Raw genomic sequence first — 24,145 nt, forward strand, 5'->3', positions numbered from 1 at the left:
TCCCAAAAATATATAAAAAACTCCCTACTTTTGGTAAAAAAAAAAAAAAAAAATCGCAATAAGCGTTTATCGATTGGTTTGCGCAAAATGTATAGGAGTTTACAAAAAAGGGGATAGTTTTATTGCATTTTTATTAATTTTATTTTACTACTAATGGCGGCGATCATCGATTTTTTTCGTGACCGCGACATTATGGCGGACACATCGGACAATTTTGACACATTTTTGGGACACTTGTCATTTTCACAGAAAAAAATGCTATAAAAATGCATTGCTTACTGTGAAAATGACAATTGCAGTTTGGGAGTTGGCCACTAGGGAGCGCTGAAGGGGTTAAGTGTGACCTCATATGAGTTTCTAACTGTAGAGGGGCGGGGCTGGACGTGTGACGTCATTGATCGTGCTTCCCTATATCAGGGAACACACGATCAATGACAGCGCCACAGTGAAGAACGGGGAAGCTGTGTTTACACACAGCTCTCCTCGTTCTTCAGCTCCGGGTCCCGTGGCCACGGAGCTCCGGACCCACAGCTGGGCACTTAAAGAGGACGTACAGGTACGTGCTTGTGCCCAGCCATGCCATTCTGCCGACGTATATGTGCAGGAGGCGGTCCTTAAGTGGGTAAAAAAAAATTGTAACTGGTCTGTTAGGAAACCAGAACTAATCTACAGAATTAGAGTATGGCGTTCTGTGATTCAGACGCAGGGAGAGGAAAAAGAAAATGGAGGGAGTAGAGTAAAATTTACATAATTCTGAGTGGGAGCTTGAATTACAGATTAGTGAATGAATGAATGAATGACTTGTATAGCGCTACTCATGTGAACTGAATCGCCTCTGGGCGCTTTTTCCAGCCAGTGTCTGCTTGGCTGGTGCAGTCATTTTACCCCGTAGGATCGTGACACACTTGGGGGACACAGTCATACACACAGATATATATATACTGGGCCAATTTGGACAAGATCCAATTTACCTACCAGCATGTCTTTGGAGTGTGGGAGGAAACCGGAGTACCCGGAGGAAACCCACACAGGCACAGGGAGAACATGCAAACTCCGGGCAGATGGTGTCGTGGTCGGGATTCGAACCAGCGACCCTTTTGCTGCTAGGCGAAAGTGCTACTCACTACACGACTGTGCTGCCCATTAGTGGCACCTGTGCCATAAGAGCATACATACTGTCACCCCATACACACTCCTAAGAGAGAGGAAGAGACTTCAGAGAGCGGAAGGCATTATAAAAGACTTAAGTCTTAGACTTCTAAAATACACAGTCATCCACTAAGCTCTCAGTGGTTATGTTTTAATGCCAAGTTTAAAAGTTTACACAGATCTGAACTGCATTCCAGTCATTATGTCTGTTATGAAAGAAATGGTCAGAATGTAGGCCAAAACTGTCCTACCTCTCCATGCTGCTCATCCCTGCAAAGGATCCAGGGCTTTGCACATTATGGTTGGCATAGCCCTGAGGGGGTCTTTAGGAGCTAGGTTTTATTGTGATGGACCATGGACTAGGGCCTGTATAGCTCACTATGGCTGACTCCATCACTTTTGAAGGTATATTGACACTATTCTATGCCTGTGTCCTGTGCAGAACACCAAAAGATATACAAAATATATGTATTCCTTCTAAAATGGAACAGTGCTCTGCTAATCACCAAGTCATTAAAAAAAAATAAAAAATAAAAAAATAAAAACGAATTCAGATACTTGCTGTAAAATCTTTTTCTCAGAATCCTTTGAGGGGCACAGCTGGATGATATTTAACCACTTCCCGCCCGGCCTATGGGCGATTTACGTCCGAGAAGTGGTTACACAATCCTGACTGGACGTCCTGCAGGATTTCATGCCGGGCGCGCAGAGCGGCGATCGGTGATGCGGGGTGTCAGTTTGACACCCTGAATCTCCGATCTCGGTAAAGAGCCTCCGGCGGAGACTCTTTACCACGTGATCAGCCGTGTCCAATCACGGCTGATCACGATGTAAACAGGAAGAGCCGTTGATGGCTCTTCCTCACTCGCGTCTGACAGACGCGAGTATAGGAGAGCCGATCGGTGGCTCTCCTGACAGGGGGGGTTCGCGCTGATTGTTTATCAGCGCAGCCCCCCCTCGGATCGCCACACTGGACCACCAGGGAAGCCCATCCTGGACCACCAGGGAAGGGCAAATAAAAAAAAAAAAGCATTGGAAAAAAAAAAAAAAAAAGTCAAAAAAACAAATGCCAATTAGTGCCCACAAATAGGCACTGACTGGCAACATGGGTAGATCAGTGCTGCCCCACAATGTCCATCAGTGCCACCCCACAGTGCCCATCCATTGCCAGTGCCCACCTATCAGTGCCCATCTGTGCCACCCATAAGTATCCATCAGTGCCACCCATAAGTGCCGCCCATGAGTGCCCAGTGCCGCCCATCAGTGCCGCCCATGAGTGCCCATCAGTGCCGCCCATGAGCGCCCATCAGTGCCGCCCTTCAGTGCCACCTATGTGCGCCCATCAGTGCCGCATACCAGCGCCGCCAATCAGTTCCACCTCATCTGTGCCCGTCAGTACTACCTCATCGATGTCCATCAGTGCCATCTCATCGGTGCCCATCAGTGCCGCCATATCAGTGCCCGTAATTGAAAGAGAAAACTTACTTATTTACAAAAAAAAATACAGAAAAAAATAAAAACGTAATTTTTTTCAAAATTTTCAGTCTTTTTTAAGTTGTTGCGCAAAAAAAAAAATCGCAGAGGTGATCAAATACCACCAAAAGAAAGCTCTGTTTGTGGGAAAAAAAGGACGCCAATTTTGTTTGGGAGCCATGTCGCACGACCGCGCAATTGCCATTCAAAGTGCGACAGTGCTGAAAGCTGAAAATTGGCTTGGGCGGGAAGGTGCGTAATTGCCTGGTATGAAAGTGGTTAATCAACATAGGATTCTACTGCACCACCTACAGGAGAAATGGACACTAGGCACATAATGCCAGCCCCCTTGAAGCTACAACAATCTCACACACACACCTGCTCAGCTGTAGCAAGCAGTCTAAAAAGAAAACTATAGGAGTGAAGTGAGCGGTGTACCTCATTGGACTCTGAGAAAAAGTCCTGCTCTATTGACCATGAGAGAAAACAGTGATTATTAAGCAACCTAGGGGTATCCAAAACCCATCCAAACTGAGGCACGGGCACATCAAACAAATGCAGGCAAAATAAAAAGGAGGAACATTAATGGCCACTCGTAGAACCTGCCATCAAAAAACAAGCATCTTTGAATGCAGACACAGTGGTACAAAATTGAGAGGCCCAAGGACAAAAAAAGTTAGAGAAAAACTTACTGCCAGAGTGAAGCAACTTTAAAAAGGGATAAATTGGTAATTTATTAACTCATAGGCCTGCATTAACTAAACAGGTGTGAGGTGAGATGGGTCATCGCCACAAGGGGGCTGGCCTTCAATTTTCTATAGGCAGAAAAATAACTCTAGGTTACTTAATATCGACAATGGAGAAATTTATTTTGCATCCGCTTTACTAGAGCAATCTGTTAAAGTGCAAAACAAATTCATACATACCAATGACATCCATTATTCCTCATATTGTTTGGGAAACAAAGTGTGCAGGTGGAGTCGGTGCAGCCAAGTAGCTTACTTGGTGAATGTGACCAGGGTTTACTGTATTATGTATCCGAGGGGAATTGCTATAAGGTGGGCTTATAGGATGCCATGGTCCTACATAGTGATATGTAGGCACAAAAGGCATGCACGAGTCAAAACCAGGTAAAGGAGGCTGGTTATATGGATCAGGCATAAAAGGGTAATATACTGGTCCAGGTGGAGGAGGTAGAGATTCCACATTAGGAAATGGTCCTGCAAGATACAAAATAGATACATGTTTTGGTGCAGGATAAGGGATACTGCCAGGCTTACAATATAAGAAAGCTGTAAGGGTACAACTCTAGCCACACAGTGTTTCAGTACCAAGTGCTATTGCTACCTGCATAAATCTGGAAACCTCTACACAAATTTAAAAAAAAAAAAAAAAAATTCACTAGAATCGCTTTGGGATGGAAATTAGGAAACCAGATTGACGTCATGGTTTTCTATAAAGGCAGTCATCACACATTGTTACAGCCCTGTAAAGCAGTGACCCACAGTATTCAAGCTCAAGTGAAATACAGTCCATCCAGGAAGTATTCACAGCGCTTCACTTTTTGTTTCAAAATGTATTAAATTCATTATTTTCCTTAAAATTCTACAAACAATACTCCATAATGACAATGTGAAAGAAGTTTGAAAAACAATCACATGTATATTCACAGCCTTTGCCATGACACTCAAAATTGAGCTCCCGTTTCCTTTTGATCAACCTTGAGATGTTTCTGCTACTCTATTGGAGTACACCTGTGGCAAATTCAGTTGATAGGACATGATTTGTAAAGGCACACGACTGTCCACAGTGCCTTGCAAAATAATTCACCCCCCTTGGTTTTTTACCTATTTTGTTACATTACAGCCTTTAGTTGAATGTTTTTTTAATATGAATTATATGTGATGGATCAGAACACAATAGTATAAGTTGGTGAAGTAAAATTAGAAAAATATATACAAAAAACTATTTTTCAGAAGAAAACTGATAATTGGCATGTGCGTATGTATTCACCCCCTTTGTCACGAAGCCCATAAAAAGCTCTGGCGCAACCAATTACCTTCAGAAGTCACATAATTAGTGAAATGATATCCTTCTCTGCGCAATCTAAAGCCTTGTACACATGATCGGATTTTCCGACAACAAAATGAGAGATGGCAGGGTTTTTCCGGATAATCCGACCATTTGTACGCTCCATTGGACAATTGTCGGGACTGGGAAACTGGTTAGAGTTGAGGGAAAGATGGATGGTGCCAAATACAGGGATAGTCTTGAGCAAAACCTGTACCATTCTGTGTGTGATTTGAGGCTAGGATGGAGGTTCACCTTCCAGCAGGACAATGACCCCAAACACATTGCTAAAACAACACTTGAGTGGTTTAAGGGGAAACATGTACATGTGTTGGAATGGCCTAGTCAAAGCCCAGACCTCAATCCAATTTGCAAGGAGGAATGGGAAAAAATCCCAGTGGTAAGATGTGGAAAGTTCATAGAGACTTAAAGGGGTTGTAAAGGAATTGTTTTCCCCCTAAATAGCTTCCTTTACCATAGTGCAGTCCTCCTTCACTTACCTCATCCTTCGATTTTGCTTTTAAATGTCCTTATTTCTTCGGAGAATTCCTTACTTCCTGTTCTTCTGTCTGTAACTACACACCGTTATGCAAGGCTTTCTTCTTGGTGTGGAGAACGCCTCTTGAGGGGGGAGGGGGCGAGCAGGCAAGTCAGGACACTCTCTACTTTGCAGATAGAGAAAGGAGCTGTGTGTTAGTGGGCGTCCTGACACTCCTCGCCCCCTCCCCCCTCAAGAGGCTTTCTCCACACCAGGGAGATAGCCTCGCATTACGGTGTGTAGTTACAGACAGAATAACAGGAAGTAGGGATTTCTCAGAAGAAATGAGGACATTTAAAAGCAAAATCGAAGGATGAGGTAAGTGAAGGAGGACTGCACTAAGGTAAAGGAAGATATTTAGGGAAAACATTTTTTTCCTTTACAACCCCTTTAACCATAGCGATGTGGAGCTGTTATAGCCACAAAAGGTGTCTATACAAAGTATTGACTTTAGGGGGCTGAATAGTTATGCACATTGACTTTTTCTGTTTTGTCCTATTTGTTGTTTGCTTCACAATAAAAAAAAAGAAAAAAAAAATCTTCAAAGTTGTGGGCATGTTCTGTAAATTAAATTATGCAAATCCTCAACAATCCATGTTAATTCCAGGTTGTGAGGCATCAAAACAGCCAAGGGGGTGATTACTTTTGCAAGGCACTGTATATAAGGTCCCACATTTAACAGTGCATGTCAGAGCACAAGCCAAGCCATGAAGTCCAAGGAATTGTCTGTAGACCTTTAAGACAGGATTGTATCGAGGCCCAGATCTGGGGAAGGGTGCAAATAAATTTCTGCAGCATTGAAGGTCCCAAATGAGCACAGTGGCCGCCATCATCTGTAAATGTAAGAAGTTTGGAACCACCAGGACTCTTCCTAGAGCAGGCCCGGTCAAACTGAGTGATTGGGGGAGAAGGGCATTAGTCGGGGAGGTGACCTGTGTTTCTCTTTGGAGAGAGGAGAACTTTCCAGAAGAACCACCATCTCTACAGCACTCCACCAATCAGGCTTGTATTGTAGAGTGGCCAGACAGAAGGCACTCCTCAGTTAAAAAGGCACATGACAGCCTGCCTGGAGTTTGCCAAAAGGCTCCTGAAGCTCTTAGACCATGAGAAACAAAATTCTCTGGTCTGATGAAACTAAACATTTAAATCTTTTGCCTGAATGGCAAGCGTCATGTCTGTAGGAAATCAGGCATTGCTAATCACTTGGTCAATACCATCCCTACAGTGAAACATGGTGGCGGCAGCATCACACTTCAGCAGCAGGAACTGGGAGACTAGTCAGGATTGAGGTATAGATTAACACTGCAGTGTACAGAGACATCCTTGATGAAAACCTGCTCTGGACTTCAGACTGGTGCAAAGGTTGATCTTCCAAAAGGAGAACAACCCTAAGCACACAGCCATGATAACAAAGGAGTGGCTACAGAACAACTCTGTGAATGTCCTTGTGTGGCTCAGCCAGAGCCCAGACTTGAAAACGGTTGAACATCTGTGGAGAGATCTTAAAATGGCTGTGCACCGACGCTCCCCATTCAACCTGATGGAGCTTGAAAGGTTCTGCAAAGAAGAATGAGAGAAACTGACCAAAAAGTAGGTGTGCCAAGCTTGAAACATCATACTCAAAAAGACTTAAAGTGATACTAAAGGTTCAGCTATTTAATATATATATATATATATATATATATATATATATATATATATATATATATATATATATATATATATATATATATATATATATATATATACACATATACACACACACACACACACACACACACACATACATACATACATACACACATATATATATACTTGCCTCCACTGTGCAGTTTGTTTTGCACAGAGTTGCCCCGCTCGTCCTCTTCTGGGGTCCCACAGCGGCTCTCGCGACTCCTCGCCGCAAGAGCTAACCCCCTCTGGGATTTGATTGATAAAACTGAAAGAGTGATGCTGCACTGTTTGAAACAATACCACAGATAAAAAATGTGTGTACTTCCTTCCAATAACACCTTTATCTAAATAAATATATTGCTGTGCAAACAAAATGGTCCATTTCGAAAAATAATGTAAACTCAAATGACTGTCACAAATGCAAATAAACATGCAGTGCACTGCGTGCAAACAGTGCAAAATTGTATGAAATGGCAGATAAATCTATTCCACTAAAAAATTAATATTAATATAATTAAGAAATATTCATTTTCTTGTGCAGGGTGCAAATGGGGAAAGGGGTATGTGATGGGACTGCCTGCTCTTCTTCCTGTGCGGACACACTTCCGTGAGAGTACACTCTGGTGTAAATGGCCTCTTACCTGAGGGTAACGAGGCAACAGCATAAAGCAATTAATGTTCTGTGTTCCTCTGAGTTTCACCGATAAATGGGAGCCACACGCTGTATGCCCAAGATACTGTTCTCCAGGTACTAGATGCCAGGGTACTTTATGGTCTCTCGTTAGTGTGGAAGTATGATACCAGATACTGTAGTATGTTCAAAAAAAGTATTCACTAATCCTTAAACATAGTAGTAGGAATGGTACTCACAAAATGTCAGTATTTTTAAAACGATTATCCACATGCAGCGAACTCGTCTGCTAGCGTCCCTTCTAGTTTCCTTTTTCCATCCCTACGAGTGGCGTCACGGTCACTTGGCTTTATCAGGGGATGTAAAATGGTCACTAGAAGTGTCTTTAAATAGTAAAGTGTATCGAATCTAATTGGCGGCCATGTGCTCGTGTGCCATTTAGCTTTACTATCCCAACTTATTTAAACACGGCCTCCGTAATGCTCTTTGCATTGCGAACTACAAGAAAATGGCCGCCAATTAGATTCATACACTTTCATACAATTTTGCAGTGTTTGCACGCAGTTCGCTTCACGTTTATTTGCATTTGTGAAAATCATTTGAGTTTACATTATTTTGCGACTTGCACAGTTTGTTTTTTGCACAGCAATATATTTATTGAGATAAAGGGGTCATTGGAAGGAAGTACACATTTTTATCACGGTTATTGTTTCAAACAGCGCAGCATCACTCTTTATCAATCAAATCCAATGAGGTGGCTGCCAGGGGGCGGGACCGAGTCATACAATTGGCATCTAAGGACGTCGTCGTATGGCACAGGAGCACGCCCGCAAGGTAACCCCCCTTCAGGAGACAGCTTCCCAGAGGGGGTTAGCTCTTGCGGGGAGGAATCGCGAGACCCGCCGTGGGACCCCAGAAGAGGACGAGCGGGCCACTCTGTGCAAAACAAACTACTATTAGGATGCATTAAGGTGTAAAAACACAAAGCTTTACAACCACTTTAAAGCAGTAGTAAACCCGCTGACTTTTTTTCTTTCCTTTACACCTGTAAGGGAAAAGGCATAATGAGCTAGTATGCACTGCATACTAGCTCCTTATGAAATACTTACCTTAAAACGAGACGTCGGTGTCCATCCCGGCCCACACCGAGGCAGCTGACATTTCGCCTCAGCGTGTCTTCCGGGTATCGCGGCTCCAGCGCTGTGAGTGGCTGGAGCTGCGATGTCGTCACTCCCACGCATGCGAAAATCCCCTGTGAGCATGCGCCGCTGCATTCAGCGGCTCATTGCGAGGGGAATAGCTCCTAAACTGTAATGGTTTAGGAAATATTTTTTTTTTACCTACAGGCTTACCTCTAGGTAAAAGTAAAAAACATAACTTTACTACCACTAAGGCTGCAATTGGTGACAAAGGTGCTTCAACAAAGTATTGAGCAAGGCTGTGAATACTTATGTGCATGGGATTTTTTTTATTCTTTATTTTTAATAAATTTGCAAAGATTTCAAACACTTTCACATTGTCATTATGGGGTATGGTTTGTGGAATAAGACTAACATAACAAAATGTGGCCAATACTTCCCGGATGCACTGTAGAGGCACCCGATTTAGCCGAGTGAGAGGGTGGTCTGAATAGTTTCTATATAGAATATTTTATAATAATAAAATTCACCAGTCTCACAGTATATTATGGCCCATTAAGCCCTCATAGGGTCTCAGGGTTCATAACCCATACTTACTTCCAAAGTAAACCCAAAAAAAAAGGCAAGGCTTAAAATGTAACATACCACCAGATTCCAGTGTCTGTGGCCTGTTTTCATTGCACACTGTTATCACAGATTGGTCAACTACAGGAACAGGTTCTGGGAAGCTCTGATATGATTCAATGTGTGGTGGAGTTGAGACAGGCTGCACATAGACCATGGAATGCCAAAAGCTCTGATGATAACACTAGGAATAAGAAAGAAAAACACGATGTGTGGTTATATAAAAGTCTTGAATTATGGTTTCATCTGGAAGAAAGAAGAAAGAAAAAATACACACACACTTGTTACCTGGTCAGTGCAACTCCAAACAATTCCTACCCCCCAAAAGCCTTCTTGCTGCATCTTTTGATAAAATATCAGCACAATCAACTATGTGTACTCTTTGAGATCATAGTGTGGCAGGAGATCACAGCAGGACTTTCACTCTTTTTAAATTATTACAGCACATAGAATACTTTTAAAAACTGCCTACAATTCACAACTGGTGTGTGTTCCCTCCCTTAACTCTCTTCTTCTGATCTGGTTGCTGCAGCCAAGGCTAAGAGCCGATAAAGAGAAGCCATCTGTGTCTAATGAAAATGATAGCTTTCTGGCTGTTGTGTAGTTCAGGGGTTCTTACATATATTAATGCAATGATCCAAAACAAAACAAAACAAAAAAATAATACAATCTGGGACCCAAAAACAGAATTACCAAAAATGTCAGCAAAGCTATTAACTACTAGCCGACCAGCCACCGTCATTATACGGCGGCAGGTCGGCTCTCCTGGGCGAGAGCCCGTAGCTATACGTCCGCTCTTCGAGCAGGCACTAGGGGCGCATGCGCCCCCCGCTCGCCCCCGACTCCCGTGCATGTGCCCGGCGGGCTCCCGCGATTGCTCGTTACAGAGCGGGGACCGGGAGCTGTGTGTGTAAACACACAGCTCTTGATCCTGTCAGCAGGGGAAATGCTGATCTTCGGTTTATACAATGTATGAACAGAAGATCAGTGTTTCCCCTAGTGAGGCCACCCCCCCCCCCCCACAGTAAGAACACACCCAGGGAACATACTTAACCCCTTCCCCGCCCCCTAGTGTTAACCCCTTCACTGCCAGTGGCATTTTTATAGTAATCCAATGCATTTTTATAGCACTGATCGCTATAAAAATGCCAATGGTCCCTAAAATGTGTCAAAAGTGTCCGAAGTGTCCGCCATAATGTCGCAGTACCGAAAAAAAAATCGCTGATCGCCGCCATTACTAGTAAAAAAAATATATTAATAAAAATGCCATAAAAATACCCCCTATTTTGTAAACGCTATAACGTTTGCGCAAACCAATCAATAAATGCTTATTGCGATTTTTTTTTACGAAAAATATGTAGAAGAATACGTATCGTCCTAAACTGAGGAAAAAATGTTTTTTATATATTTTTGGGGGATATTTATTACAGCAAAAAAAAAATCATTTTTTTCAAAATTGTCGCTCTATTTTTGTTTATAGCGCAAAAAATAAAAACCGCAGAGGTGATCAAATATCATCAAAAGAAAGCTCTATTTGTGGGAAAAAAAGGATGCCAATTTTGTTTGGGAGCCACGTCGCACGACCGCGCAATTGTCAGTTAAAGCGGCGCAGTCCCGAATCGCAAAAAGTGCTCTGGTCTTTGACCAGCAATATGGTCCGGGGGTTAAGTGGTTAAAAAAAAAAAAAGAAAAAAAAAGAAAAAAAAAAAAAGTCTAGTTCTAAGAATCTTCCAAAAGCAGAAAAGTGAAGAGCATTAATAAAACAATAATTCAAAAACATACAACAGATTCCTAAGCATTATTCTAATGTAAAATTGCGGATACTATACAATGATGATGATTTCACCACATGAGGACCGGAAAGATTTTCCCCTTAATGACCAGGTCATTTTTTTCAATACGGAACTGCATCGCTTTAACTGACAATTGCACTGCCATAATACGTTGTATCCAAAGAAAATTTTTTGCTATAATAAATGACTAAAAAAAACAAATAAAAAAATTAAATTTCTTAATCAGTGTAGACCAATATTTATTCTTCTACATATTTTTGGTATTAAAATAAATAAAATTGCGTACATTGATTGGTTTGCGCAAAATTGTGTCTACAATATGGGGGATAGATTTATGGCATATTTTTTTTTATACTAGTAATGGCTGAGATCTGTGATTTTAAGCGGGACTGCAACATTTCGGTGGAGAGATTGGACACTTTTTTGGGACTTTTGACATGTACATGACATGATCAGTGCTATAAAAATGCAGATTACAGAGTAAATGTCACTGGCAGGGAAGAGATTAACACTAGGGGGCGATCAAGAGGTTAAATGGGTTTCCTGGGAGGTGTTTCTAACTGGAGGAGGAGAGGGATTCTAATCACTAGGAACAGCAGATCTGTCTCTCCTCCCCCGTCAGACATGGATCTGTTTACATTGACAGATTCCTGTCCTGGCTCTTTGTGGCATAATCGTGGGTGGCTGGTGGACATCGCGGCTGTGCAAATCTGTTCCGGCGTCGCAAGCTCGTGCCTCCGGCGGTGAGTACCTCCTATCGCTCCTAAATCTGCCAATGCCCACCTGCCACAGTATGACAATGGCGGGTCCTTAAGCGGTTATTTTGGCAATTCAGTACTGCGCCATTTTAACTGGCGATTGCGTGTAATTTAATGCTGTACCCAAATGACATTTATATATTTTTTTCACACAAAAAAATATATACAGCTTTATTTCGGTGGTATTTGATCACTGCTGGGTTTTCTTAATTTTTTGGTGATATAAATAATAAAAAAATCTTCTTGGTTATAAAATTTAGGCCAAAATGTATTCTGCTGCATTTCATTGGAAACAAAAATCCCAATGAGTGTACATCAAATTGGTTTGCGTGAAAGTTATAGTGTCTACAAACTACAGTATATTGGAATAAACAGTTTATTTTCTGGTGCTAAAATGCCAAGGCAGTACAAACACCCGCCAAGAAAACTTTTTGGAAAGTAGCCACCCCAATGTATTTGCTGCATGGAAGATTACATGTTTTGCCACATGTAATTGAAAAATTATTATTATTTTTTTTACACAAAAAGTTGCCACTTTGAGATATTTCTCACACATGCCATGGGTATATATGGAATTATATGGAATTACACCCCAAAAACAGGATTTGTATAACATCCTTTTCTTGGAGTACACCACGAGCCAGTCATTACATAATGGGTTAAGGGTCAACAGCGGTGATTGGACACTGGCACAACCAATTGAAGACAGTTCTCCTCCATATAACCCCTCCCATCAGGGAAGTACCTCAGTTTTGTAGCAAAGCAGTAAGGTTCTCATAAGAAGGGAGGACCTCTGTGTCCCGTGGTGTACTCCAAGAAAAGGATTTTACAGGTAAGCCGTTATAAAAATCCTGTTTTCTTTATCGTACACCACAGGACACAGAGCCAGTCATTACATAATGGGATGTCCCAGAGCAATGCTCAAATGAAGGGTGGGAGACACAGATCAAGAAGGCCGCTTACGTACAAGAAGCTCTATATTGCTGCCTGCAGCACACTACGGCCAAAGGCGGCATCCTCGTGTCCTTTCACATCTACTTGATAGAATTTGCAAAATGTATGGACTGAAGAGCAAGTTGCAGCTTTACAGATCTGAGCCATCAAAGCCTGGTGATGCTAAAAAGGTAAGAAGTTGTAGAACAATTTCATCTTTGTGACAAATTAAATAAGGCTCTTTACAAGAAAGAGCTGCAAATTGCTATAGTCTCCTAGCAGAAGAGATGGCAATCAAAAAGGCCAATTTCCTGCTCAAAAAGATCAAAGGAATATGGCGAATAGGTTCAAAAGGTTGCTTTTGCAACACAGATAATACCAAATTCAAATCCCATGGGCTCAAGGGAGACTTGACTGGTGGATTGATCCGCAGTACCCCCTGAATGAAAGCCCGAACTAGGGAATGAGATGCCAGCGGTCTTTGAAAAAATAGGATTTTTGTACTCCATTTTTGTAAAATCCATTTCTCCGAGTTCATGGACGGACACAGCAGCCTTTGACCTTAGGGTTATATCCGCTTCCTTCAGGAGAGTTTAGGCAGAAAAAAAAAGCACTTTAAGTGTTAACAACACTTTCCTCAGTGCAGCTCCTCCCAGGGGGCGTGCCTCTAGCAGCCTCAGTTCGTAACAAGCAGTACAAACAAAGGAGGGGTGGGTGCTGTGTCCGTCCATGAACTCGGAGAAATGGATTTTCCTATTTTCTCTTCCGTTCATGGACGGACACAGCAGCCATTGACCTTAGGGACGGCCCCAAGCAGTGTCAAAAAATTTGAGTGGTGGGAAAAACACAGCAAACCAATGCTTACACCCCAAACAAAACCGGAGTTACTCAAACGGAGGAACTCCAACTTTAAACTGCCGCCTGTAACACCTTGCGGCCGAAGGAGGCATCAGAAAATGCACTCACATCCACCTTGTAAAACTTTGAAAAAGTGTGGACCGACGACAAGGTCGCTGCCTTACACACCTGTAAAACAGAGGCTTGATACCGGAAAGCCCAAGAGGCACCGATCGCCCTGGTCGAATGTGCCATAACCCGAAAGGGAGGCGCCCACCCCTTTAGGGCATAGGCCTGAAGCACAACCTGTCATATCCACCTAGAAATAGTGGCCGACGAGACTGCCAGACCTATTCTGAGACCAGCCACCGACACAAACAGTGAGTCCGACTTCCGGAACGGAGCCGTAGCAGAGAAGTACACTCGTAGGGCCCGAACCACATCCAGGGAATGTAAAGTGGCCTCCTTCTGTTTTTTCGAGGACATAAGGACGGAAGAACAATGTTGTCATTAATGTGGAAAGACGAAATCACTTTCGGGAGAAAAGACGGCTGCGGCCGCAGCACCACCTTATCCTTATGGATGACCAAATAGGGAGCCTTGCAAGACAAGGCCGCCAGTTCAGATACTCGTCTGATCGAGGTAATAGCTACCAGAAAAAACACCTTTTGTGACAGTCAACAAAGGGATCTTTCGGATGTCCCCAAAGGGAGCATCCTGAAGCACCGAAAGGACTATATTCAAGTCCCATGGGGGTAGTGGATGGCGCACCGGAGGAGCCACATGTCGGACCCCCTGCACAAACGTACTCACCAAGGAGTGCACCGCCAAGGGTCGCTGAAAGTAAACGGCCAGAGCCGAAATCTGACTCTTAGCCGTACTCAAGGCGAGAGCCTGATCCACTCCCCTCTGTAAAAAACAGCAGAATCCTAGACACTATGTATGAACGAGGGTGCCACTTCATCTCCTCACACATAGAAATGTAGGCCTTCCACGTACGATGGTAAATCCTACGTGAGGTAGACTTCCGTGCACGCAGCATGGTAGAGACCACCGAGCCTGACAGGCCTCGGTCCTTCAGTACCTGGCTCTCAACAGCCACGCCGTTAAAGCCAGCGACTGTAAAGCAGGGTGGAAGATCGGACCCTGTGACAGAAGATCTGTTCTCAGAGGTAGACGCCATGGGGTGTCTGCCACCAGACGCACCTGGTCCGTGTACCAGCAGCGGCGCGGCCAATCTAGGGCGATCAGGATTGTTGGAATCCCTTTAGCTTCAACTCTGCGCAGCAGGCGAGGAAGAAGCTTCAGAGGAGGGAAGGCGTAAATCAGTCGATAGTGACCCCAAGGAGCCACCAATGCGTCTGACGCGTCCGCCCATGGGTCCTAAGACCTGGCCACGAACCGTGGCAAATTCCGGTTGAGACGGGACGCTAGAAGGTCCACGTCTGGAGCGCCCCACATTTGGCACAGGCTGTGAAACACCTCCGGGTGAAGTGACCATTCTCCGTGGTCTAGCTTTTGGCGACTCAGGTAGTCGACCTGCCAATTCTGAAACCCCCGGAATGTACACGGCCGACAGAAGCGGAACGGACCTTTCGGCCCACCGAAGGATGTGCGCGACCTCCGTCACTGCAGCTGAGCTCCGTGTGCCTCCCTGATGATTGACGTACGCCACGACCGGATCCCGACCGGTCGGCCCTGCAGCTCCAGGGACCACCTGGCAAGACACAGCTTGATTGCTCGGAGCTCCAGAATATTCATAAGTAGGCGGGACTCCTCCTGAGTCCAACGCCCCTGGGATGACTGGGTGCCCCAAACGCCCCCCTCAACCGGAGAGGCTGGCATCTGTCGTGACCACTGTCCAGCGGCATGGTAGAAAAGACTTCCTGGTCCGAAGCACCGGAGACGTCAGCCACCACACCAGGGAAGACTTGACCAGATGCCTCAACTGAATCTGGTAATCCAGAGAAGACGGGAGCGTGTCCCAATGAGACAGAACTTCCTTCTGTAGCTCCCTGGTGTGGAATTGGGCATACGGGACCGCCTCAAAAGAGGCCACCATCAGACCCAGAACTCTCATGCAGAAATGAAGAGACGACCACTTCTGGGTCAACAACTGCTTCACTGCAGATTGCAGGGACTTCAGTTTCTCCGTCAGGGGGGAACACTCTCGCCTCCGCGGAGTCCAGGACTAGTCCCAAGTATTCCAGTCTCTGGGACGGAACTAACACTGACTTCTGGATATTCAGAAGCCAGCCAAACTCTTGGAGAGTTTGACACGTGATAGACAAGTCCTCCTACAACTCTGAGCCTGAGGAAGCTCTCAGGAGAAGGTCGTCCAGATATCCCACGATAGCGATCCCTCGCTGCCTTAGCAGGGCCAGTATCGGGGCGAGCACCTTGGTAAAAACCTGTGGTGCCGATGCCAGGCCAAACGGGAGGGCCACAAATTGAAAGTGGTCCTCCCCGACCGCAAAATCTCTGGTGCTTTGTGCAAATGGGAACATGCAGGTACGCGTCCATGATATCCAAGGACGCCATGAAGTCCCCCTGATGGAGTGCCGCCATCACCGAGCGAATCGACTTAAACCTGAATTTTTGTACCTTGAAAAAACAATTGAGGGCCTTGAGGTCCAGGACTGGACGGACCCCTTCCATCTTGGGGACCACAAACAGATTGGAGTAAAACCCCTGAAACTGTTCCTGCGAGGGAACTGGCACCATCACTCCCCTAACCAGAAGATCCTGGACAGCCCCCGCCAGAGCCAGCTGGCGTTCCGGAGGAAGCTGGAGGTTGGAAAGAATCCGTTTGGTGGACAAGAGAGAAACGATCTTCTACCCCGAGGAAACTACGTCGCAAACACAATGGTCGGAAAGAAGAGACCTCCACCGAGCCATGAATTTGCGAAGCCGCCCCCCCACCCGAGACACGGGCAGGGGCAGACCTTCATGAGGAAGCAGGTTTGTCCGCAGGCTTGCGGTACCAGGCGCGCCTCTGCCCCACAGTGGGGCTTCAGCGCCTTGCGGATTTTTACCCGCCGTGCTGGGCGCACAGAAAAAAAACGCTTGGGGGTAGTAAAGGAGGGCCCTTGCTTACGGTGAGGCTCCTTGCCCTTCCCAGACTGTGGAAGCAGCGTGCTCTTACCACCCGTGGCATCCTTAAAGTGGAGGTTCCACCTATCTAACAACTTAACCTTAAACACAAGGGCATAGTTTAAAACGTTTCTTTACCTTTCTTTATGGTCTGTGAAGCAGGCATTTCCTGGTCTGTCTGAGTGGGCATGTCTTTCTTTCCAGCATAGGGCTTCAGAATGCCAGGAGCTAAGATGGAAACGTCCATCGCTGTATTTTATAAAGTTTACTTTCTGATGAATTAAGAATGCTGGCACCTAGATTCCTGGGACAGGTGTGTACATTATTTTACATGTACTAAGCGGGAGAAAGGATTTTTAAAAAAAAAAATGAATTTCGGGGGAACCACCCCTTTAATGATGTCATCCAGGGATGACCCAAAAAGCCGCTCACCCATAAAGGGTAAATCCACCAAGGCCTTTTTTGAGGATTGGTCTGCCGACCAGCATTTAAGCCACACAAGGCGGCACAATACCATTGCATAGGCGGAGGCCCTGGAAAGTAAGGGGAGTGTATCCAGAACCGACTCACAGACGAAACATCAGGCCCTGAAACAACCTTTCAGCCAGGTCCTTACAGGGAAGCATCCTGTGCCTTCAGCTCCTGCAGCAGGAGCTTCGCCCTTTCAGTCAGAGTCTGACACTAGAGTCCCAGCCAAAACTGGCCTCACCGCCGAACCCATTACAGTGAAAAAGGGGGGCGGGCCACAGCCTCCACTCTCCTATCAGCAGGGTCCTTAAAGGCAGGAGTCCCTTCCACATAACGTGGTGGCCATGCTCAATCTGGACACGGGAGGGTCCACAGAAGGAGGAGAGACCCACTCTTTTACAAAGGCCTCCTCAAAGGGATAAGGGCACAAACTTTCTGTGGTGTATCCCATTCCTTGTACAATAAATTGTCCAAATAAGGAACACAAGGAAACACATTTGTAATGCGCGGTGGTTTGCGGAACCCAAAAGGGACCGGCACATCTGGTGCCGCCGCCGAAACCTCAAGTCTTTGAGTTCCACACACCGCAGAAATAAGAGCTCCAACAAATTCCTTGTCAGTAGTTGACCCTGAAACAGAGTCATCCACACTATCCGCGTGGGTCAAGCCTGCATCCTCTGACACAGAACCATGCCCGGCTATTGCCCCTGCCTCTGGTTCTGTGTCAGAGGAATCCCCAGAAGCAAGCTCAGGGAGGGGGCGCTTTTTACCCCACATCCGGGCACCAGCTGCTTCAAACCTGGTGAGAAAAAGCCTCCAGGGCAGCCGACATTCAACAGATGTGGCAGGGGGAGGGGCATCAAGGGTTAACTCAGGCATTTGTGGGGAAGAAGTACCTGGCTCAGGCTCCATAGTGCCCCACCGCTGTGTCACCCAAACTGCAAAGCAGAAAAAACACCCACGGTCACCTCCTGGCCGTTACACAGAGTATGGGGGCCCCCAGGGAACTCACCACCCCGCCCGGTGCAGCGCGAGCTGAGAGGAGTCTGAAGTGCGCTGAGAAGCCGGCCGCGCCGCTGTCTGTCCCCTCAGAGAGATTCACGGTCTTCCTGAGCGCTAAAACGGCCACACGAGGCCAAACGAAATCCAAGATGGCCTCCGTATGCAAAAAACGCCATAGGACCACAGGAAAATGTCCGCCGAGTCATATAAAGCGCGACTACGGCAAAATGGCGGCCGTTTCGCATTTAAAAAGCCCAAAGTGACACAGCATTACAGCGCAGCACATAATACACCACAGCACACAAAAGACCCAGTAGTGAACACACACAGCCCCCTGCAGTGAACACACACAGCCCCCGGTGTAATAAAGAGATCCTTAAAAGCCCCCCCTCTAAGCCACTACCAAAATGGGAAAGGAGGGAGAGGAATTAAGGGAGAAAGGAAAGCAGGGCAAAGCCTCAGTCAACCTCCCAGGGGAAAATTCCAGCCATACCACCTTACCTGAGTAAGGGGCCACTACTTAACCGTCCTGCGACCACCGGCTGGAGGTATCCCAGACAGAACCAACGTCCGCTAAACGGCATGGCTGTCGGCCAGACACACTGTGACAAAGCCATAAAGACCGGTCATATGTGTGCCCTATAACAAGATGTTCCCCGGCCACCCTCGAGCAAAGGGGCCTGTCGTGGACGACCCAGAGCTGAGCTGAGGGCCGGCACATGCTCGTAGGCCGAACATGGGGGGACTACAAGAGTCAAGACTCAGCCTGTCACCCAGTCGGCAGTTGATAGAAGAATCTCAGGATCCAAAAATGCAGGAACAAAATAATAAAAAGCGAAAAAAATTGCAAGAAAAAAAAATCTCCAGAGTACAGGACTCCAGCGTGCCTGCCTCTCCTGTCGTTAGGCAGAGAAAAACTGCTAGAGCAGGGTGTGGGTTATAACCGGGGGGGCCACGCCCCCTGGGAGGAGCTGCACTGAGGAAAGTGTTAACACTTAAAGTGCTTTTTTTCTGCCCAAAACTCTCCTGAAGGAAGTGGATATAACCCTAAGGTCAAAGGCTGCGGTGTCCATCCATGAACGGAAGAGAAAAGACTGATAGAGCTTGTGACAGACTCAGATTCTCCTATGTCTAGGGTCACCTTATGTCCAATAGGGCCATAGGGTGACTAAGAAATGATATCATAAATTCTATGAGATGGGACATTACTGATACTGATAGTTCATATTCCAGGATGTCTTGAGACATAGTACAGGTGATTCCATGTGGACCAGAGTGACTCATTCCTCTGTGTAACAGACTGTTGAAATGTTAATGTCCCACCACCAGCCATCTCTCTATTCTTTGTGCTAATTGCCTCTATTGTGTGTGTGAAGATGTCCTGTGTTTACGCTTAAGAGATTGTGTATTGTACAGCAGATGAATGAAGAGTCGGGGTGTCTAGTCACCTCGTCTGGCTAAATGATTAGATAAATTAGCTCATGTTAATTATTGTTCTGGCCACCTCCTCTTTACTTACTGTATAAAAGATTGTTTTCTTGTTCCTATTAAAGACTCCATACTTAGCACACATACAAGTCTCGTCTCGTTGTGTTTCAAGGCAGCTAAAATCGAGTATCTATGTCCAGACTGATGAAAGCGGTACATGACGGAAGCATTCGGTCTGGATGCAGGGACCTTCCGTGACAGAGCTGATATTTTACCCTGGATGGTAGTGGTACTAAGGGCCAATTTCAAGAAAGGGGAATACAAAGGGATATTCTAGGACTTTGTAGGCACAGTAATAGACCATATTTTATGAAAACAAATATAAAAAATGTATTAAGATAGTTGACAAACACAATTCTCAAAAGCCTAGGTGAGGCATCATAATTCAACAAACAACCATACAGAGCCAAAAAACATAAGTAATATCAGTGGAAAAACCATGGTAAAATAAATTTCCAAGGTAATAAGACAAATCGAAACGCAGTTGACTTGGAAGGTTGATTAACCACTTGTACTACTGTAGATTGGCATGGGAGATGGATAGACTTGACATGTCTTGCGTGTATCCACGCTTCTTCAAAAGCCTTTGTTTATTAGGCTGTAGAAAGGGAGAGAATTTGTAAAACAGACAGATATAAATCACAGTAAATACAACATATAGTGCACTAATATACATGCGGACCAATAACACAGAGCCTGGATGCTCCCGCTAGAGGAGAGAATGCCAGATGGAGGACATCCGAGTCAACATATAGCAACAAGGAAGCCAAACTGAACACTATGGGGATGTGTAAAATATTATAATAAATATTGTATAGAAATATGCTTAACAATGAAATTGTTTGATAAGGTACTTATAGATACCACTTCCTGGAGAATTTTAAGCTGCAAGTAGCAGAGAGGGATAAATCTTACAAAAATACGGTATAGTAGCAATAAGGTGAAAAATACTTACTAAAATATATATACCAAGTTTTGAATACTAGGAAAAAGTAATAAAAAGTAGACAGCAATATTATGCGCGTAGAAAACTGAGCAGTCACCAGAAGGAGTCAATCTTTGTAGCAGGCAGCATTGAATGGTTGCTGAACGTGAAACAGCTGTAAAAAAAACAGGGTAATATGTCATAAGTAAGATAGAATGCATCGTCTAATGGTTCAATTAACTGAAGTATTGTCAGTGAGCAATTAGTTAACTCACCCAATAAAGTCTACCAACCACCATCCGTCTTGAGGTGGACCACTTGGCCTTCAGGAGAAAGATTAAAACCCATCTCTTCCAAGTTCAAAGGGTTTTACCCACGGAATGGTTACAGCGCCCAGAGGCGATTCAGTTCGCATGTGTTGCGCTATATAAGTTTTTCACTCACTCACCCAATGATCATGTAAAAGGTAGCTCACCGTTGGCAAAGAAGTGTGGAAGAAAGCGAAATAAATCTAGCACACAAACATTCAAAGGTTGCCTGGGGTAAAATGGGAGTATCCTAGATACAGGTATTATGAGAAAGCCGCATCAGTAGCAAAGGCAGCCAGTCCACGAAACCAAGCTGGGTTAATGCTCGGGAAAGGACAACAAGTCAAACATAAGTACCTAATCAGAACTAAGTATAATACGTAAATAGAAATGCCCCAGAGAAGGAAGAGTGCGGCTTGGAGAAGAGAAAAACTGACCTGAAATACCGACAAGTTCAGCATGGGGTGGGAGAAAGAAACCTCCCTGGAGGCTGATGCAGCTGCACGCTGAAATTGGCGTGTTTTTATATATACATCCCGACGTCATCCGGACTGGCCTCTGAAGCTACTGCGCATGCGTCACCCATAGCGTGGAGCCTAGATAAGGCACCCAACTACGGACGCCTTGCGTGAGTAGTATGCAGACCAGTAGGTAGGACGGAGACATGGAGGTTGTCTCCACCTAGTGGTCTGCCATTGCATCGCTGTTAGTGAAGATGTAAAAACAAAAACAAACAATGCCGACAGCGGCCACATAGTGGTCAGATGGCAACCGTAAATAGCCAATAGGTGGCAGGGAGTCCCCAGCATGGCAGAAACCCTCAAACAAGAACAAAGCAGTACTGAAAAAGGTCTGCATATAAAAGTGCACATAGTACAAAAAAATAACATGTTAGAGAATGATACATAAAGAGATTACATAATAATGTTTGGTAGACCGGAAACTATTCCAGAATTTTCCAAAAACATACATTATCGCCTAGAGGGATATCCCAGGTAGTAAAGGCATGAATGTATAACATTGTTCAAAAATATATATAGTTACAAAGAAAAGAACATAATGGACTAAAATGGAACATGGTGGATGATGAGAGAGGAAAGATGAAGGAAGGGTAAAGGAAAAAGAGAAAGAGGAAGAAGAGATGAATAAGGGGAAAAAATAATAGAGATTCGGCCATGGCGCCTATAGCAGGGCTCAAAATTTCAAGTCCTGAGCTACTAGCCAGGCCTCGAGAGTTACTCGCCACCAGTTGCCCCACCTAATTCATACACTGCCCTGCGCCTAATTGCACCCGTAAACACGCCCTTGTAGATTATCTCATGGAATGACAATGTTTTATGCAGAATCAAGTTACAAAATTAAATATTACCAACAACAAATTTAACAAAATGGGACAGGGCACTGGGGGCAGACCAGAGGGACAGGGCACTGGGGGCAGACCAGAGGGACAGGGCACTAGAACTGGGTCTCTTCCCCATTCTCTTGCTGTCTCCTCTGCAACTCCCATCCATCCTCTCTCTCTCTTTCCCATTCATCTCATCATCATGAGCCTGTGTGTGCGGCTCCACGCTTGCATGTCCCCACTTCTCCCTTTTATTCAGGCTGGCAGAGAGGAGAGGAGCTGCAGCACAGCGGGGGGGGGGGAGTACAATCCAGCTCTGAGATCCACACAACTGCACAGCCATTGACACCATAGCACAGCGCACACCGACAGCGCACATCACACATTGAGACCAGTCTGCTCACAGTGCTCAGGCTAAACTTACTTAGAGCACAAGGAGAAGAAAACTGCACAAACTAGAAGGCTGCCGCTCTCATGTCAAGGCAACTTTCAGTGAGCGCTGCACCGGAGTGGTAATTTTTGCAATCCTCCACCTCACTCATTACTTTCTGCTCTCCAGCTACATTGGCCGGGGGAGGGGGGCAGGCTCAGAGAGGTCATACTGTTAGGTCCCATGGCTTAATGAGAATTGTAAGGAGAGCACCTGTGTACTGCTTTGCCTGTACGCGGCTCACCAGACTACTTTTCCCGAGCATGCACCTTTCCTCTTCGACCGCCAATCGCATCGGGGCTCTTAGTGTAGGCACAGATTGAAGGGACATTGGTCATGCAGCCCTGTCATCACTCGCCCCCAGCTTAAATCCACTCGCCAAATGCTAGTAGGCGAGTGGAAATTTTGAGGGCTGGCCTATAGTAACAATATCAAAAAACATTTTTTAGTGGTATAAATAGAGTGACCCTAGATTTCCAGGTTGCAAAAAGCAAACTGGTCTGGAAAAAACAGGCATGAAAGTCTAATCCAATAATTAATAATTTATAGGAATGGCCTGTAAGATTGAGCTTCATTAATGCCTGGAGTGTGTAAAGCATTCAGGCGCTCAATCCATAAAGTTTCCCTGCGGAGTACCCGTTTATCCCAATCACCCCCTCGGGGGTCCTTGGGAATTACCACAAGGGCAATAAATGATATGATTGAGGTGTCAAATTTATGATACAACTCTAAATGCCTACTAATAGAGGTGATCATTTTGCCACCGGTTGAGTAATACACATTATCTTTAATTCTTGAGTGGAAGTTTCTAATAGTTTTTCCTACGTAAAATGCTTTACATTTACATGTTATAAGGTAGACTACTCCTTGAGTATCGCAATTAGCGTGGAAGTTTGGGACAAATACCTTTCCGTTAGGCAATATGAAGCTGGTGCCGGCCTTTATCCAGGGGCAAAATGCACATTTGCCGCATTGGATTATACCATTAGATGGGACACACGAATTGGAACTGTTGGAGTAGTGACTGGAGGTGAGTTTATCTCGTAAAGATCTTGATCGCCTGAACGTGATTTCAGGTTTTGAGTTTACGTATTTAGTAAGTATTGGATCGTCACAGAGTAGTGACCAATGTTTCTTTGTGGACTCTATACTCATGCCACACGTGCTTGCCCTCCCTTCTTATACCAGGGATACATTGGACCTACTGAAACAAATTGAGGATATGGTCGTGCCTCCGGATGCCCTGCTTGTGACTTTGGATGTGGAAGCTTTATACTCTAGCATCCCTCACGAGCAGGGTATCCGGACAGTACGTACCTTCCTCAGAGAGCAGGATCATTACCAATGGAACTACTGCGAGTTTATTGTGGAACTGTTACGGTTCATCTGGACTCGAAACTGCTTTACGTTCAAAGAGTCCAACTTCCTCCAGGTACAGGGCGTGGCCATGGGCACATGATGTGCCCCGAC

At 45.1% G+C, this 24,145-nt stretch overlaps 1 protein-coding gene across 1 annotated transcript in view; it reads right to left on the reverse strand.

Annotated features, from left to right (window-relative positions):
• The window catches only part of ALG13 (ALG13 UDP-N-acetylglucosaminyltransferase subunit), a 401,371-nt gene that overhangs the window by 20,484 nt on the left and 356,742 nt on the right, over positions 1-24,145 (reverse strand). Inside the window, exons 30-31 of the mRNA XM_040325249.1 lie at positions 9,320-9,482; positions 3,549-3,842 (exon numbers count right to left, since the gene is read on the reverse strand). Of these exons, the coding sequence (XP_040181183.1) occupies positions 3,568-3,842; positions 9,320-9,482 (438 nt within the window). The 3' untranslated portion in view covers positions 3,549-3,567. The remainder of the gene's footprint in view (positions 1-3,548; positions 3,843-9,319; positions 9,483-24,145) is intronic.

Source organism: Rana temporaria, chromosome 9, assembly GCF_905171775.1.
Source record: "Rana temporaria chromosome 9, aRanTem1.1, whole genome shotgun sequence".
In the NCBI taxonomy this organism is placed as follows: Eukaryota; Metazoa; Chordata; class Amphibia; order Anura; family Ranidae; genus Rana; species Rana temporaria.